The sequence below is a fragment of the Molossus molossus genome, unplaced genomic scaffold (assembly GCF_014108415.1).
Source record: "Molossus molossus isolate mMolMol1 unplaced genomic scaffold, mMolMol1.p scaffold_m16_p_13, whole genome shotgun sequence".
Lineage (NCBI taxonomy): Eukaryota > Metazoa > Chordata > Mammalia > Chiroptera > Molossidae > Molossus > Molossus molossus.
The window spans coordinates 70,618,686-70,632,170 of NW_023425348.1; the positions used below are offsets into that span (position 1 = coordinate 70,618,686).

At 39.5% G+C, this 13,485-nt stretch overlaps 1 protein-coding gene across 1 annotated transcript in view; it reads left to right on the forward strand.

Moving 5' to 3' along the window:
* The window catches only part of DNAJC24 (DnaJ heat shock protein family (Hsp40) member C24), a 52,360-nt gene that overhangs the window by 37,449 nt on the left and 1,426 nt on the right, over positions 1 to 13,485 (forward strand). Inside the window, exon 4 of the mRNA XM_036259400.1 lies at positions 10,362 to 10,430. Within this exon, the coding sequence (XP_036115293.1) occupies positions 10,362 to 10,430 (69 nt within the window). The remainder of the gene's footprint in view (positions 1 to 10,361; positions 10,431 to 13,485) is intronic.

The following is a 13,485-nucleotide window of genomic DNA, read 5'->3' on the forward strand; positions in this document are numbered from 1 at the left end:
AAAGATAAATACAGTGGACTACTGCCAATTGAAAGCATTTTGGGGACTTGGTCACTTGAGTAACATGACATTGCTACACATGAATAGTTGGGACGGAACGGCAGATGGATTCAATCTTTTGGCCAATATTGGATTGATAGAGACTTAGCTACCTCAACCATAATGAATTCCTCTGTAGCTTTTTGTTGCTGATATTTATTTATTTATATTTATTTATTTAAATTGTAACTACATCTAACAGTTAGAAAGTTTCCTGGGAGTAGGATGTGTAATTATTTAGGCAGCAAACAAAGAGTTGTTTTAGAAATTTTAGTATCATTAGGAGGAAGTTTAAAAAGACTGGAATTCCATTGTCTTATAAGAAGTAAGAAATATTTATTGATTCCCAAATGGAGCTGAAAAAAAACCTTTCCTCTTTTAGAAAGTTGTGAATGACCCAGCGAGAGCTCTAGTAAGCTTTACTGAACCAAGCTGCTAATAGTTATTTAATGTTATTCTTCAGTGTGAAAGAATCTCCGTAGATTTTCCTTTTAATCTCTTTGAATTGCAGGCTCATAAACCTCTCTGATGAGTCCTGCCAGTGTTTTCTTAGATCCCACTGTTGAGACAATGGAGCCACAGAATTCTTTCACCTCTTGTTGTCAGACAAATCCAATAGAACACAGGGTCAGAAGGGCCTATGCTTCTAAAGGTTTAAAGATTCTTTTTCAAGTAACCACATAAATTATTTGATTTTATTATTATATTCCTCGGGAATCTCTCTTTAATCATAGTACATTGCTTTCTATATGTAAATAAATTTGGAAGTTTTTCTTGTCCCCATATTTGGTTAAGCATGTCACATTGCACAGGGGTGAACAGACCTTAAATGTTCCTTGATACCTTAGAAAAAGATGAATCTGTTCACTTCAAAAGAATTACGAATCATGTAATGTCATTGGTCTCGATATAGAGTAGGCCAAATGCCAGGCAATGCATTTTCTTTCCAATGGCTGGGTTTTTTGTTTGTTTGTTTGTATTATTACCATTCTGTAGCCAAGATTCTAGACTTAAATCTAATGCTCTGTTTCTTTAATTAAATTACTTTCTAAGTCAGTTTATGTTTTCTCAATACTTTTAGTAGTGTCATGTTAACAGGAGATCTTTGAGATAGGATTTATATTTTCAGACTTAAAATATTTCATTATAACAAGCAAAAATATTATAACATGTAATACCAAAAAGAATTGTTTTGCAAATGCCATTCCTTATAGGTAATAATCATTACCTATCAATATAGGTAATTACCTAATTATAGGTAATTATCACAGGGTTCCTGTGAGTTACTTTAAGGGACTGGGGTGAATTAAATGTTCTAACTATAGCTACAGTGGTGGACAAACAGAGATCAAACTGGAATTACAACTAAAATACAGATCAATCAACCTGAATAAGCAACTGAGGACTAGCTGCATAGAAGTCTTATAACCAGTGGTTTACAGAAGCAGCCACGTAGTGAGACTGATAGGAAGGGTGAAGTGAAAGGACTGGCCCCACTCCCACGCGTGGCAGCTGAGATTCCAGAGGGATGTCTCAGCTGCAAAGATCCCCCTAGAAGAGCGCGGTCTCCACCAAGGCTCCCCAGCCCAGAGCACCAGAGCTGAGAAGAGGTGGCCACACAATATTTGGCTGTGGGAATCAGTGCGAGTTCTGTCCACCAGGGAGAGAGGGAAGTCTGCAAGAAACACAGGTGCCCCCTTAGAGCGCAGCACACAGAATCTCGTTCACAGCCATGTACTCTGGGCTCCTCGGAGGGAGGGCAGAGTGGGCTTGAGTTACGTAAGGAGAGACTGGGATTTGTGGCTCTGGGGAGGCGGTTGAAGGGACAGCCACCAGGATCCCTGAGCTGAATTCTGTTCCCACACTGCAGATGCCATCTTTGCTGGGGGGCGTACTCCCTTTATATGGCATGAGCCTGGGGGAATGTGGAGCCTCATCCTCTGGACTCCCTGGCCCCACCACATGGAACTTGCACCCTGCTGAGGAAACAGCTGCCTGGGCTGAAGTCTGGGAAGACTCGGGGGTCTCAGTGACTGAGTGGTATAGCTTTGGGGCAGAGGCTACTCTTCCCACTTTCCCCCCAAAACTGACTAACACCTCCCCCTCATAGGAGATCTGCTAGCCCCACTCTTGAGTTTCCCTACCCTCTCAACTCCTGGTGGCTCTGCCTGCCTAGGTCTGGGCAGAATCTCAGACAGACTGACTTTTGTGGCTCTGGGGTGAGGGCCACTCCACCTACCTTACCCCAAGCCTGACTGGCGTCTCCCCCTCATTGGAGACTCACCAGCCCCACCCGCCCAACTCTTGGCAACTGTGCCCTGATAAGATCCAGCTCCTGGCAGAATCTGGGACAGACTGAGTCATGTGGCTCTAGAAGGGGGCATTTCCCCTCACACTGGTACAGAGCCCTACCTTCACTTAGTCAAATCTTGGTCTGTTTGGGCCGATAAACTCTGGGGCCTCACCCTGATGACTTCCTGAGACCCTGCCTCAGCGGGTGTGTGAGCACCCAGAGGTGGCAGCTAGCCTGGGTATACCCTGGGACATTTGCTGAGTGGCCTCAGACCCACACTGGCAGTGAGGTTAAATCTTTATCAGTCTGGTAAACACCACTCACTCCTACCTGGTGACTCACTGAGAATTTACCTCATGCTACTCAAGTACCACCAGAGGCTCTTTCAGTGACTAAGCCTAACAGGCAGCCAGTAGGCAGAGGCAGATCTCGAGGTGCCTTGGGACTTGAGCTGACTGGCCCCCGGGTGCTGTTCTGGTAAGAGCCAGTTGTGATGTACAGCTTGGTCCTTGGCGCAAACACACAGGCCCAGAAGATCCAAACTCTGTAGCTCCAAACTGGTTGCCCAGAGCCAGTCACAGGCACTATCTGACACTGGCCTGCAAGAGGCCCCAGAACCAACACACCCAGTGGACATCTTCAGGCCACACCAGAGCAGGATCCAATTGCTTTCACAAGCAGCATGTCCAAAGAGCGGTCTCGGCAGGCACCAGACCCTGCTGAGGGGAATGCTGCTTTGTGTGCTCAGCACCTGCCCAGCAGCTCTTACTGTGATTGGGTTGATTCTCACATTCAGCCAGGCTAAGGGTCGACCCCATGCACGAATGGGCCAATAGCAATCAAGACTCTTACAACAGGAGGCCCACATAACCCAACCAAGGGACATTCTTGGAGCACCCAGTTCAAGTGATCAAGGAAACGGTGCCACTGGATCCCATGGGACATATACTACATAAGGCCACCCTACAAGACAGGGAGTCATAGCTGATCCACCTAATACCTAGAAACAAACAGAGGCAGCCAAATGGGATACAAAGAAACATTCCCCAAATGAAAGAACTAGAGAAATCCCCAGGAAAAAAGAGCTAAATGAAGTGGAGGCAAGTATCTTCTTTGACCATAATGGTATGAAACTAGACATCAGTCACAAGAAAAACACTGATAAACACACAAAGACATGGAGGCTAAATAATGTTACTAAACAATGAATTGGGTAACAAGGAAATCAAGGAAGAAATCAAAAGGTACCTTGAAACAAGTGAAAATGAGAACACAACAACCCAAAATCTAGAGGACACGGTGAAAACACTCTAAAGGGAAATTCATGGCATTATAGGCTTATCTCAAGAAACAAGAATCTAACTTTATCTAACTTTTATCTCAGATCTAACTTTACACTTAAAGGAACTTGAAAATGAAAAACAAACAGAACCCAAAGTGAGTAGAAGAAAGGAAGTAATAAAGATCAGAGCAGAAATACTAAAATAGTCTTAAAAAAAAAAAAGGCAATAGAAAAGATAAATGAAACCAAGAGCTGGTTCTTTGATGATAAACAAGATTGACAAAATTTTAACCAGACTCATCAACAAAAAGAGATGACCTGAATAAATGAAATCATAAGTGAATGAGAAGTAACAACTGACCAAAGAAATACAAAGGATTGTAGGAAAATATTACAAACAACTATATGCCAACAAATTAGACAATCTGGATGAAATGTATAAATTCCTGGAAACATACAATCTTCCAAAACTGAATCAGGAAGAATAAAAAAATCTGAATAGACAGATCGCAAGCAGTAATTTAAAAATCTCCCAAGAAACAAAAGTCCTGGACTGGATGGCTTCACAGGTGAATTTTATGAAACATTCAAAGAACTAACACTTATCCTTCTCAAACTGTTCCAAAAAATTAAAGAAGAGGAAAGAATCCCAACCTCATTTTACAAGGCCAGCATTATTCTAATTCCAAAACCAGATGAAGATACTATAAAGAAGGAAAATTAAAGGCCACTATCCCTGATTAACATACATGCTAAAATCCTTAACAAATATTAGCAAACTGATCTAGCAATACATTAAACTATATACCCTACACTATGATCAAGTGGGATTTATTCCAGGAATGCAAGGATGGCACAAATCTGCAAGTCAATAAATGTAATACCCCACAGAAACAAAATGTAGGACAAAAATCACATGAACCTACCAATAGATGCAGAAAAAGCATTTGATAAAATCCAGCACCCATTTATGATAAAAACTCAGCAAAATGGGAATAGAGGGAACATACCTCAATGTAATAAAGGCTATATATGACAAATCCATAGCCAATATCATATTCAGTGGCCAAAAAGTGTTCCCCTTAAGATCGAGAACAAGACAGGATGTCCGTTTCACCATTCTTATTCAACATAGTACTGGAAATCCTAGCCACAGCAATCAGAAAAGAAGAAGAAATAAAAGGCATCCAAATTGGAAAGGAAGAAGTAAAACTCATTATTTGCAGATGACATTGTACTGTGTATATAGAAAACCTTAAAGATTCCACCAGAAACCTACTAAAAGTAATAAATGAATTCAGTAATGTAGCATGATACAAAATAAGTATCCAGAAATCAGCTGCATTTTTGTACACCAATAATGAACTATCAGAAAGAGAAACTAAGGAAACAATCCCATTTACAATTGCATCAAAAACAAAACAAAACAAAAAAAACCTTGGAATAAATTTTACAAGAATGTAAAAGATCTGTACTTAGAAAAGTATAAGGCACTAAAGAAAAGTTGAAGATACAAATAAATGGAAGCATATACCATGTTTAAGGGTAGGCCGAATTAACATAATTAAAATGTCTATATTACCCAAAGCAAACTATAGATTCAATGCAGTTCCTACATATTTCACAGAACTAGAACAAATATTCCAGAAATTTATATGGAGCCACAAAATACCCAGAATAGCCATAGCAATCTTGAGAAAGAAAAACAAAGTTAAAGGAATCACGCCACCTGTTATCAGACTATATTACAAGTCCATAGTAATCAAAACAGAATGGTACTAATATAAAAACAGACATGTAGATCAATGGAACAGAATAGAAAGCCCAGAAATAAACCCATGCCTTTATGGGCAATTAATATTTGACAAAGGAGGCAAGAACATACAATGTGGTAAAGATTGTCTATTCAATAAATGGTGTTGGCCAAACTGGACAGATACATGCAAAAAAAATAAACTAGACCATCTTGTTACACCATATACCCAAACTTAAAATGGATTAAAGACTTAAATGAAAATACCTGAAAACATAGCAGTAAAATCTCAAACATTTTTCACAGCAATATTTTTTTTGATATATCTCTGCAGGCAAGGAAAACAAAAGAAAAAATAAACAAAACATCAAACTAAAGAGCTTTTGCACAGCAAAGGAAACCATCAACAAAACGAAAAGGCAGCCCTCTGAATGGGAGAACATATTTGCCAGTAATACATCTGATAAGGGGTTAATATCCAAAATTTATACAACTCAACACCAAAAAAAGTCTAAATAATACAATTTAAAAATAGGCAAAGGGCCCTGGCCATTTTGGCTCAGCAGTTAGCGTGTCGCCTGCAGACTGAAGGGTCATAGGTTCGATTCTGGTCAAAGGCAAGTACCTGTGTTGCAGGTTCAATCCCTGGCCCTGTCTGGGTCATGCAGGAGGCAACCAATCAATGTGTCTCTCTCACCTTGATGTTTCCTTCTCTCCCCCCCCTTTCCTTCTCCCCCTCTTCCCCTCCCTCTCTCCCTCCCCTCTCTCCCTACCTCCATCCTTCCTTCTCTCCATCTCTTCCACTCTATCTACAGATCAGTGGAAAAATATCCTTTGGTGAGGGTTAACAAAAATAAAAAATTAGCAAAGGCCCCAAATAGATAATTCTCCAAAGAGGACATACAGATGGCCAGTAGACATGAAAAAATGTCAATGTCACTAATCATCAGAGAAATACAATCTAAAACCACAGTTAGACATCACCTCAAACCCGTGAGAAGGGCTGTCATCAACAAACAACAAGTATTGGAGAGGATGTGGGGAAAGGGGAACCCTCATGCCCTGTTGGTGGGAATGCAGATGGGTGCAGCCACTGTGGGAAGCAGTACGGAGTTACCTCAGAAAATTAAAAATGGAACTGCCTTATGACCTGGTGATACCACCTCTGGGAATATATCTGAAAAAACACATTACACTAATTCAATAGAATATATGCACCCCTATATTGGAATTTACAATAGCCAAGGTTTGGAAGCAGCCCAAGTGCCTCTCATTAGATGAGTGGATAAAAAAGCAGTGGTACATTTACACAATGGAATACTATTTGGCTGTAAAAAGGAAGGAAATCTTACCTTTTGTGACAACATGGATGGATCTGAAGAGTATTATGCTAAGTGAAATAAGCCAGTTAGATAAAGACAAGTACCATATGATTTCATTTATATGTGGAATTTAATGAACAAAATAAACCAGCAAACAAAATGGAAACAGACTGACAGCTGTCAGGGGGAAGAGGGATTTCGGGGGCTGGGTGAAAATTGAAGGGATTAAGCAAAAACAAAAACTCAGAGACAAGAGAATGGTTATTGCCAGAGGGAAAGGGGTTGGGGCAGGGGGAGGTAGAGAGGGTGAAGGAAGGATGACTCGGGGTGGTGAACACACAATGCAGTATACAGAAAATGCATTATAGAGTTGCACACCTGAAACCGATTTAATTTTATTAACCAATGTCACCCCAATATATTCAATAACAAAAAAGATAAAAAAGAACATTGATTTGTGTTCTTCCTTATTGTAGCTGGGGTTGTTGTTGCTCCATTTCCTTGACACCTGCGTCTCAACAAAGGATCCCCACTCCTGCATTTAGATTCACCTTTTACTTGTATATACCCCCTCTGCTCATTATACAGTTCTCCAGGGATCCAATTTGCCCCTGAGTTAATCACCTCAGCCCTTTTCAGATCTTAGATTACCATCCTTTCAAAGAATACACACTTTGTCATGAGGCTGTTAACTTCTTTCCCTTCACTTTTCTTTCCTTATTTCTCTTTAAAAATGTAGCCACTAGAGCCTCCACACACTACCTTTATAGCTTTGTATTGAGGTATGTCATGCATACAGAGAAGTGCAGCAATCCTGATTATACAGCTTGATGGGTTCTCAGTAAACACGCCCATCTAACCAGCGCCCCAGAAGGCTCCTGCGACTCCTGCCAGTCACTGCTCGCTCCCCACCACAGGGCAGTCTTTTCCTGTTAGACTTCAGAGAATGGAGTGTCATGCAGTATGTTCTCTTTTGTGTTAGATACGACTTTTAAAACCAGAATCCTCACAGAAAGTTGGACTATATGCCCATGGTACTGAATAATCAGATCAATACAGCTGTTTAGACAGCCTCAGCACATCATAATGTTTTAATATACTCCTTTTAGCTCTTACCTTGGTCAAATTACTAACCACTTTTGGGTTCTGTTTTCCCTTATACCATGAGATAAGGTCTGAACTGGTATTTCAACTAAAACAGGTGAGTACTCTAAGGTTTCTGTACATAAAGGAGAAGAATGTAAAAGCCATCTCTTTGCGTAGGTGGAATCGTTTATAGAGTTCCACATGAAACAGTAGCTGGATGAGAATAACAGTAGCTTCCTAGTAGAGAAGCAGAACAATACAAAGTCGACCTGCTGGGCAGTTGTACTTATCAGTTATTTCTCGCTTATTATTTTAAAATAAAATTGCATAATGAATAAATATGAATGGGTTGCCTTTTTGTATATAAATGTACTGTAGGTGTCCAAGGTAGCTCAGATTAAGATTTATTCATTTTGTCATTAATTGATTTCAAAAGTACTTGATATCTATAAGATACAGTGGAATATAAGCAACTTGAATGTAAATTATTTATATCTGTTTCCCTCTAACCAGGATCTGTTAAGTGCCAGTTACCCCTGATCTTCAAATCTAAAACTGTTTCAGTTCCCCATTCAGGCAAAATACCCTGGTCCTTCTGAGTAAGAAATTGAAATATGTAATACGATTTTTTTTCTCCATCCATGAGACTGTTAGTAGAACCTTTTTAAAAACTAGGAATACTAAATGACATATAGCCAAGTCTACTTTATATAGAATGTGGAAATTAAATTTCTTTTTTGTTCAGAAATTACTCAGCATATTGATACACTCTGAATAAGCTATTCAATGGGCACACAGAGGTGGAGGAAGTACCCCTGACCACTAGGCAAAGTCTGTATCTTTGGATTTTAAGGACAGTTTAATAGACTGTTGATCCCTAGTAAATATGAAGTGATACAATATTTGTCATACCTAATAGAAAAACCACAGCGAGTTCCAAATATTGTATAATCTTTTTATCTATTTTAAAAAAGTATAAGTCACCAATAAATTTTGAACAGGCACTTATTAAATGTAATTAAATTGCAGGCATTCACACAACAGAACAAAGGGAAGCATTCTCAGCAGGTGAACAAGAGACTAAGACAGCTAAAGAAAATTTCCCTGGGGTGGGGGTGGATTGTAGTAATTTCTTTTAAGCATTTGCTTTTAGAAGAACGACACCAGCATACAGGGACTATATAACATGCCTGCACTTAGTGTAAGCAAGAGTGCGTGCTTATACTACCGGGGCTACATTCTTACTAAATTTGTTTGGAGTTCCAGGCTTCGTTTCCATCTATAGCAGCAGTTCTCAACCTGTGGGTCGCGACCCCCTTGGAGGTCGAACAACCCTTTCAGAGGGGTCGCCTAAGAGCATCTGAAAACACATATTTCCGATGGTCTTAGGAACCGAGACACGGCTCCTCTATCCGTCTCCAGGCGGGTCCGCCCACATGCAGATACGCCCACACACAACATGAGGAGCTGCATTAAAGGGTCACAGCATTAGGAAGGTTGAGAACCACTGCTCTACACGGAAAACTTTGGCCTAGGAAACAGCAATGGAACATCAACACCATGCAGTTGTGTTTTATGGTCACTGAAATATTTTAAAGTAATTCTTCCAGTAAGTTACCTATTAATTACTCTGTTGCAAGCAAATAAAAATCAGATGACTAATAGCCCCTTACATTTGGGTAGAGCTTTATTTTTTTAACGTACTTTTAGCCAGATCTGATTTTATTGGTAAAACACGCTTGTATTAGTTTGTTCCGTAGTCCATAACTAAATTCCATAGACTAGGTGGCTTAAACAACAAAAATTTATTTCCCAAAGTTCTGTAGGCTGGATGTCCAACATCAAGGCACCAGTTGCTATAATTCCTGGTGAGGTCTCCTCCTGGCTCGCAGGACAGCCTCTTGCTAGCTGTGTCCTCCTGTGATACTCCCTGCGGCGACTGCACATGGAGACCCCCTCTTCCTCTTATAAGGCCACCATTCTGTCACATTAGGACCCCACTTTTGTGATCTCATTTAACCTTAATTACCTCCTAAAATCCTTGTCTCTAAATATAGGCACAGTGGGGATGGGGCTTCAGTATATGAATTTGGGGGAGGTGTCATACTTCAGTCCATAGCAACCAAACTTCTGAAGTAGATAAGATAGAGATAACTGATAACTCGATATACCTATGTTAGAAAGCCACTAAAATACTAGAACAAAGATTTAAATTTTTACTCAGTTCCACACTGCCTTCCTTAGTTACAGAAATGGTTTATCTGACCAAAAAAAAAATTGTCCTCTCTCTCACAAAATAGAAGTCACTAATTGGTCATAGGAGATCAGCAACATCCACTTCATGGTTTTGCTATTTGTGGAAAATGGGATCGACTTTGTTAACATTTATATGTGGTATGGTATGCTCTGGAATTTTTAGTCAGCTGAAGTCAGGTAGCCTTAAAACTGCTGTCAAAAATAGTAACCTAAGTTTTCAAATGGTAAGTAAATTAGAATTATACTGACCAGGCTGGAGTTGCCTTTTAAGGACTCCTCATGGTTATAATTAAACTATCAAAATGAAGTGTCTCATTTTATATTTTACAGAAGACGATCTAAGAAATATGGGACCAGTAGATGCTCAAGTATATCTTGAAGAAATGTCTTGGAACAAAGGTTGGAATTTTTTTCTCTCCTATCTACAGTAAAAGAAAATGTTAGGGATTTTCTATAAAGAAAAAAAAAAACTCTCATGGGATATGTGGAGTCTTAAAGAGAAATAATAGCTTGGCTTTGGACATAAACATGGGTGTTTTTGTCTGGAATATATTTTTTTCATCCTAAACTTCAGTTATTGATACCTCCCTATATGGCTCATTTCTAATTATTTTTCTGCTCTAATTAAATGTTAGGTACGTAAGGTTTTCTTTTGTTGTTAATGTTCACCCTACAATATTTTTCCATTGATTTTTAGATAGAATGGAAGGGAGGGAGGCGAAGCGAAAGAGAGAAACATTGATGTGAGAGAGACACATTGATTGGTTGCTTCCTGCGCGACCCCAACAGGACTGAGGATTGAACCTGCAACCCAGGTAAGTGCCCTTGACCGGGAATCGAACCCAAGACCCTTTGGTCTGAGGGCCAATGCTCTAACCACTGATCCAACACCAGCCAAGGCAAGGTTTTCTTGTTTTAAACTACTTTGGTGGTTAGTTTACTCTCCATCTGTGTAATAGGGAAAATAAAGTTAAAGAAGATGATTTTTTTCCATACTTCCTATGTTGACATTTGAGATGATTTCTCATTAGAATTTTTATTTATATAGAATCATAAACTGTCAGGGCAGGCCTTTCAATGTTAAATTCTTTCACTTGGAGCTTGATTTTACACTCACTTTTTTACTGTGTTTAGGTGGAAAATAAAAATCTGTCACTCCCTTTTACTCACCATGAAGTCACCTCTTTCCTTTTCCTGAATATTAAAACCTCACCCTAATGTAATTTCTCCACTCTTGATAGTTCTGAGTTGCTCGGGTGAGACGGTAAGTTCCTTTTCTAATGGAAGCCTTGAATACCACACTGTCAAGTGCAGAAAATACTATCATTTCCTAGAATTTTAAAGTACCTGTAACGTTATTGTTCAGCTTGGGGTACAAATTTGATAGGGGTTTATAAAAATTTACTAATGAATGTGAGTAGGTAGAAGTTAAACAGCCCATCCTTCCTGAAACCAAGTTTAATGAAAAATTTTTAATGGAAAGTTCTTAACTTAGTGCTCTTAGAAAGTTGGGTCACAAGCTATGACTCAGGCAGGGATCATGTTTTTGCCTGTGGACCACTCTGTTCCTAACGTGCCAAATGAAATCCTAGAATAGAAAATCTTATTTGCAGTAAGTGTTTGGAAAACGAGGGTTAGTGTCACTGGGGCTCCCAGGAGCTGACAGCTTCATCAGCGTGAACTGGGAGGGCTCCTGCTGGGAAGGCAGAAGACACGAGTGACGTGGCTTTCACTGCGAGAGCCAGGGGCGCAGACCGGAACGGGTCATTTCTCAGGGAGACCTCAGCCAGATACATCTGTTGAAATATAGTATTGCCACCTTATCAGTCAGTGTGTTTAATCTCTTATTAGACAAATTAGTTCTTGCTATACTTGATGTGACTAGTATATTTTGTTTCTTGTTCCTGATAATGTGAAAATAGTGAAAACTAGGTTTTGTAATTTTTCCTCCTTCAGTAACATTTAAAATATATAATTAAATGCCTGGCTGGTGTGGCTCAGTGGATTGAGCATCGTCCCATGGATTTCAGAGGTCCCAGTTCGATTCCCAGTCAAGGCACATGCCTGGGTTGCGGGCCCAATCCCCAGTAGGGGGCGTGCTAAAGGCAGCTGATCCATGTTTCTCTCTCACATCACTGTTTCTCTCTCTCTCTCTAAAAAAACAAAACAATAAAAACATGTATATCTATATAATTAATAATAATTTAAGATTTTTTTAAAAATTAAGAATAAAGCCTGGCCGGTGTGGCTCAGTGGTTGACCATTGTCCCGTGCACCAAGAGGTCGCTAGTTCGATTCCCGGTCACGGCACATACTCAGGTTGTGGGCCAAACCCCCAGTGGGGGGCATGCAGGAGGCAGCCAATCGATGTTCTCTCTCATCGGTGTTTCCATCTCTCTCTCCCTCTCCGTTCCTCTCTCTCAAATCAATATAAAAAAAAAAATTAAGAATATGGATTGGTGGTTCAAGCATCTGTTCAGTCAACAAATAAATGAACTTTTTGATACAAGTGAAAATGTTAAGAAATGAAGAAGTATACAACATGAAATTGGCAGGCATTATAAAAAATGTGGTATTGTCCTTGAGACTTCCTAAAGTAGACTTGATAGTGAAGAAGATGTAGAGGAATCCCAGCCACAGCCAGTGAATCACTTATAAGCTGCTACAGTCTCTTAAAACTGCAGGATGTCCTTAGATACTTACTTAAATACAGAGTTTTTAAAATAATTGTAAAGATTGAAATAGTTCTTACCCTTGTGAGAGAAATACTGAGCAACAGCTACATGAAGCCATTATTTTTGCAGGAATGTTTGAACACTAGCCAAGTAAGTTTTGTAATTGAGTTTGCAACTTCGAGTTGATTTTGCAACTGGAAAGAGCACCCTTGGCAGGTGAAGTTAAGTAAAAATCAGATCTACTGGACAAGTAAAATAATCGAAGATTTCTTCACAGTCACTTTCAGAATACTTTGGAAGATTTAGCACAAAAGAGATGAAATGCTACATGATAGACAGCCAAATTATCAGCTTCTTGATCCAGGGACAGTTTGAAATGATGCACTGTATTATGCTTTAAAGGCATATACCTGCAGAACTCTTGAAAGACTCAAGTTTTAACCTTTCCCCTCACAGCTAATCTCATATACAACTTGGTTATTTTGTCATCATTTGTTACATTTAAAGTGACGATTTCTTTGAAGATACCACTTTAAGTGATAGAAGAATATAAGAAGAAATTTGACAAGATGTGAGTTTTTAGTGAGTGTTAACATTTGGAATCATCCATGATAAAACTCCACAGTAGCCCATGGTGGCCTCTGCAGCTTTTACCAAGCACGTCACTTCAGATTGTTTCTCAGTGTTCGCTGAGGTGGTAAAAGTACAAGAAGGAAATTTAGCTCTGAAAACCAGTGGCTAGAATATATTTTTACACAATTTAATAATAAAACAATTCA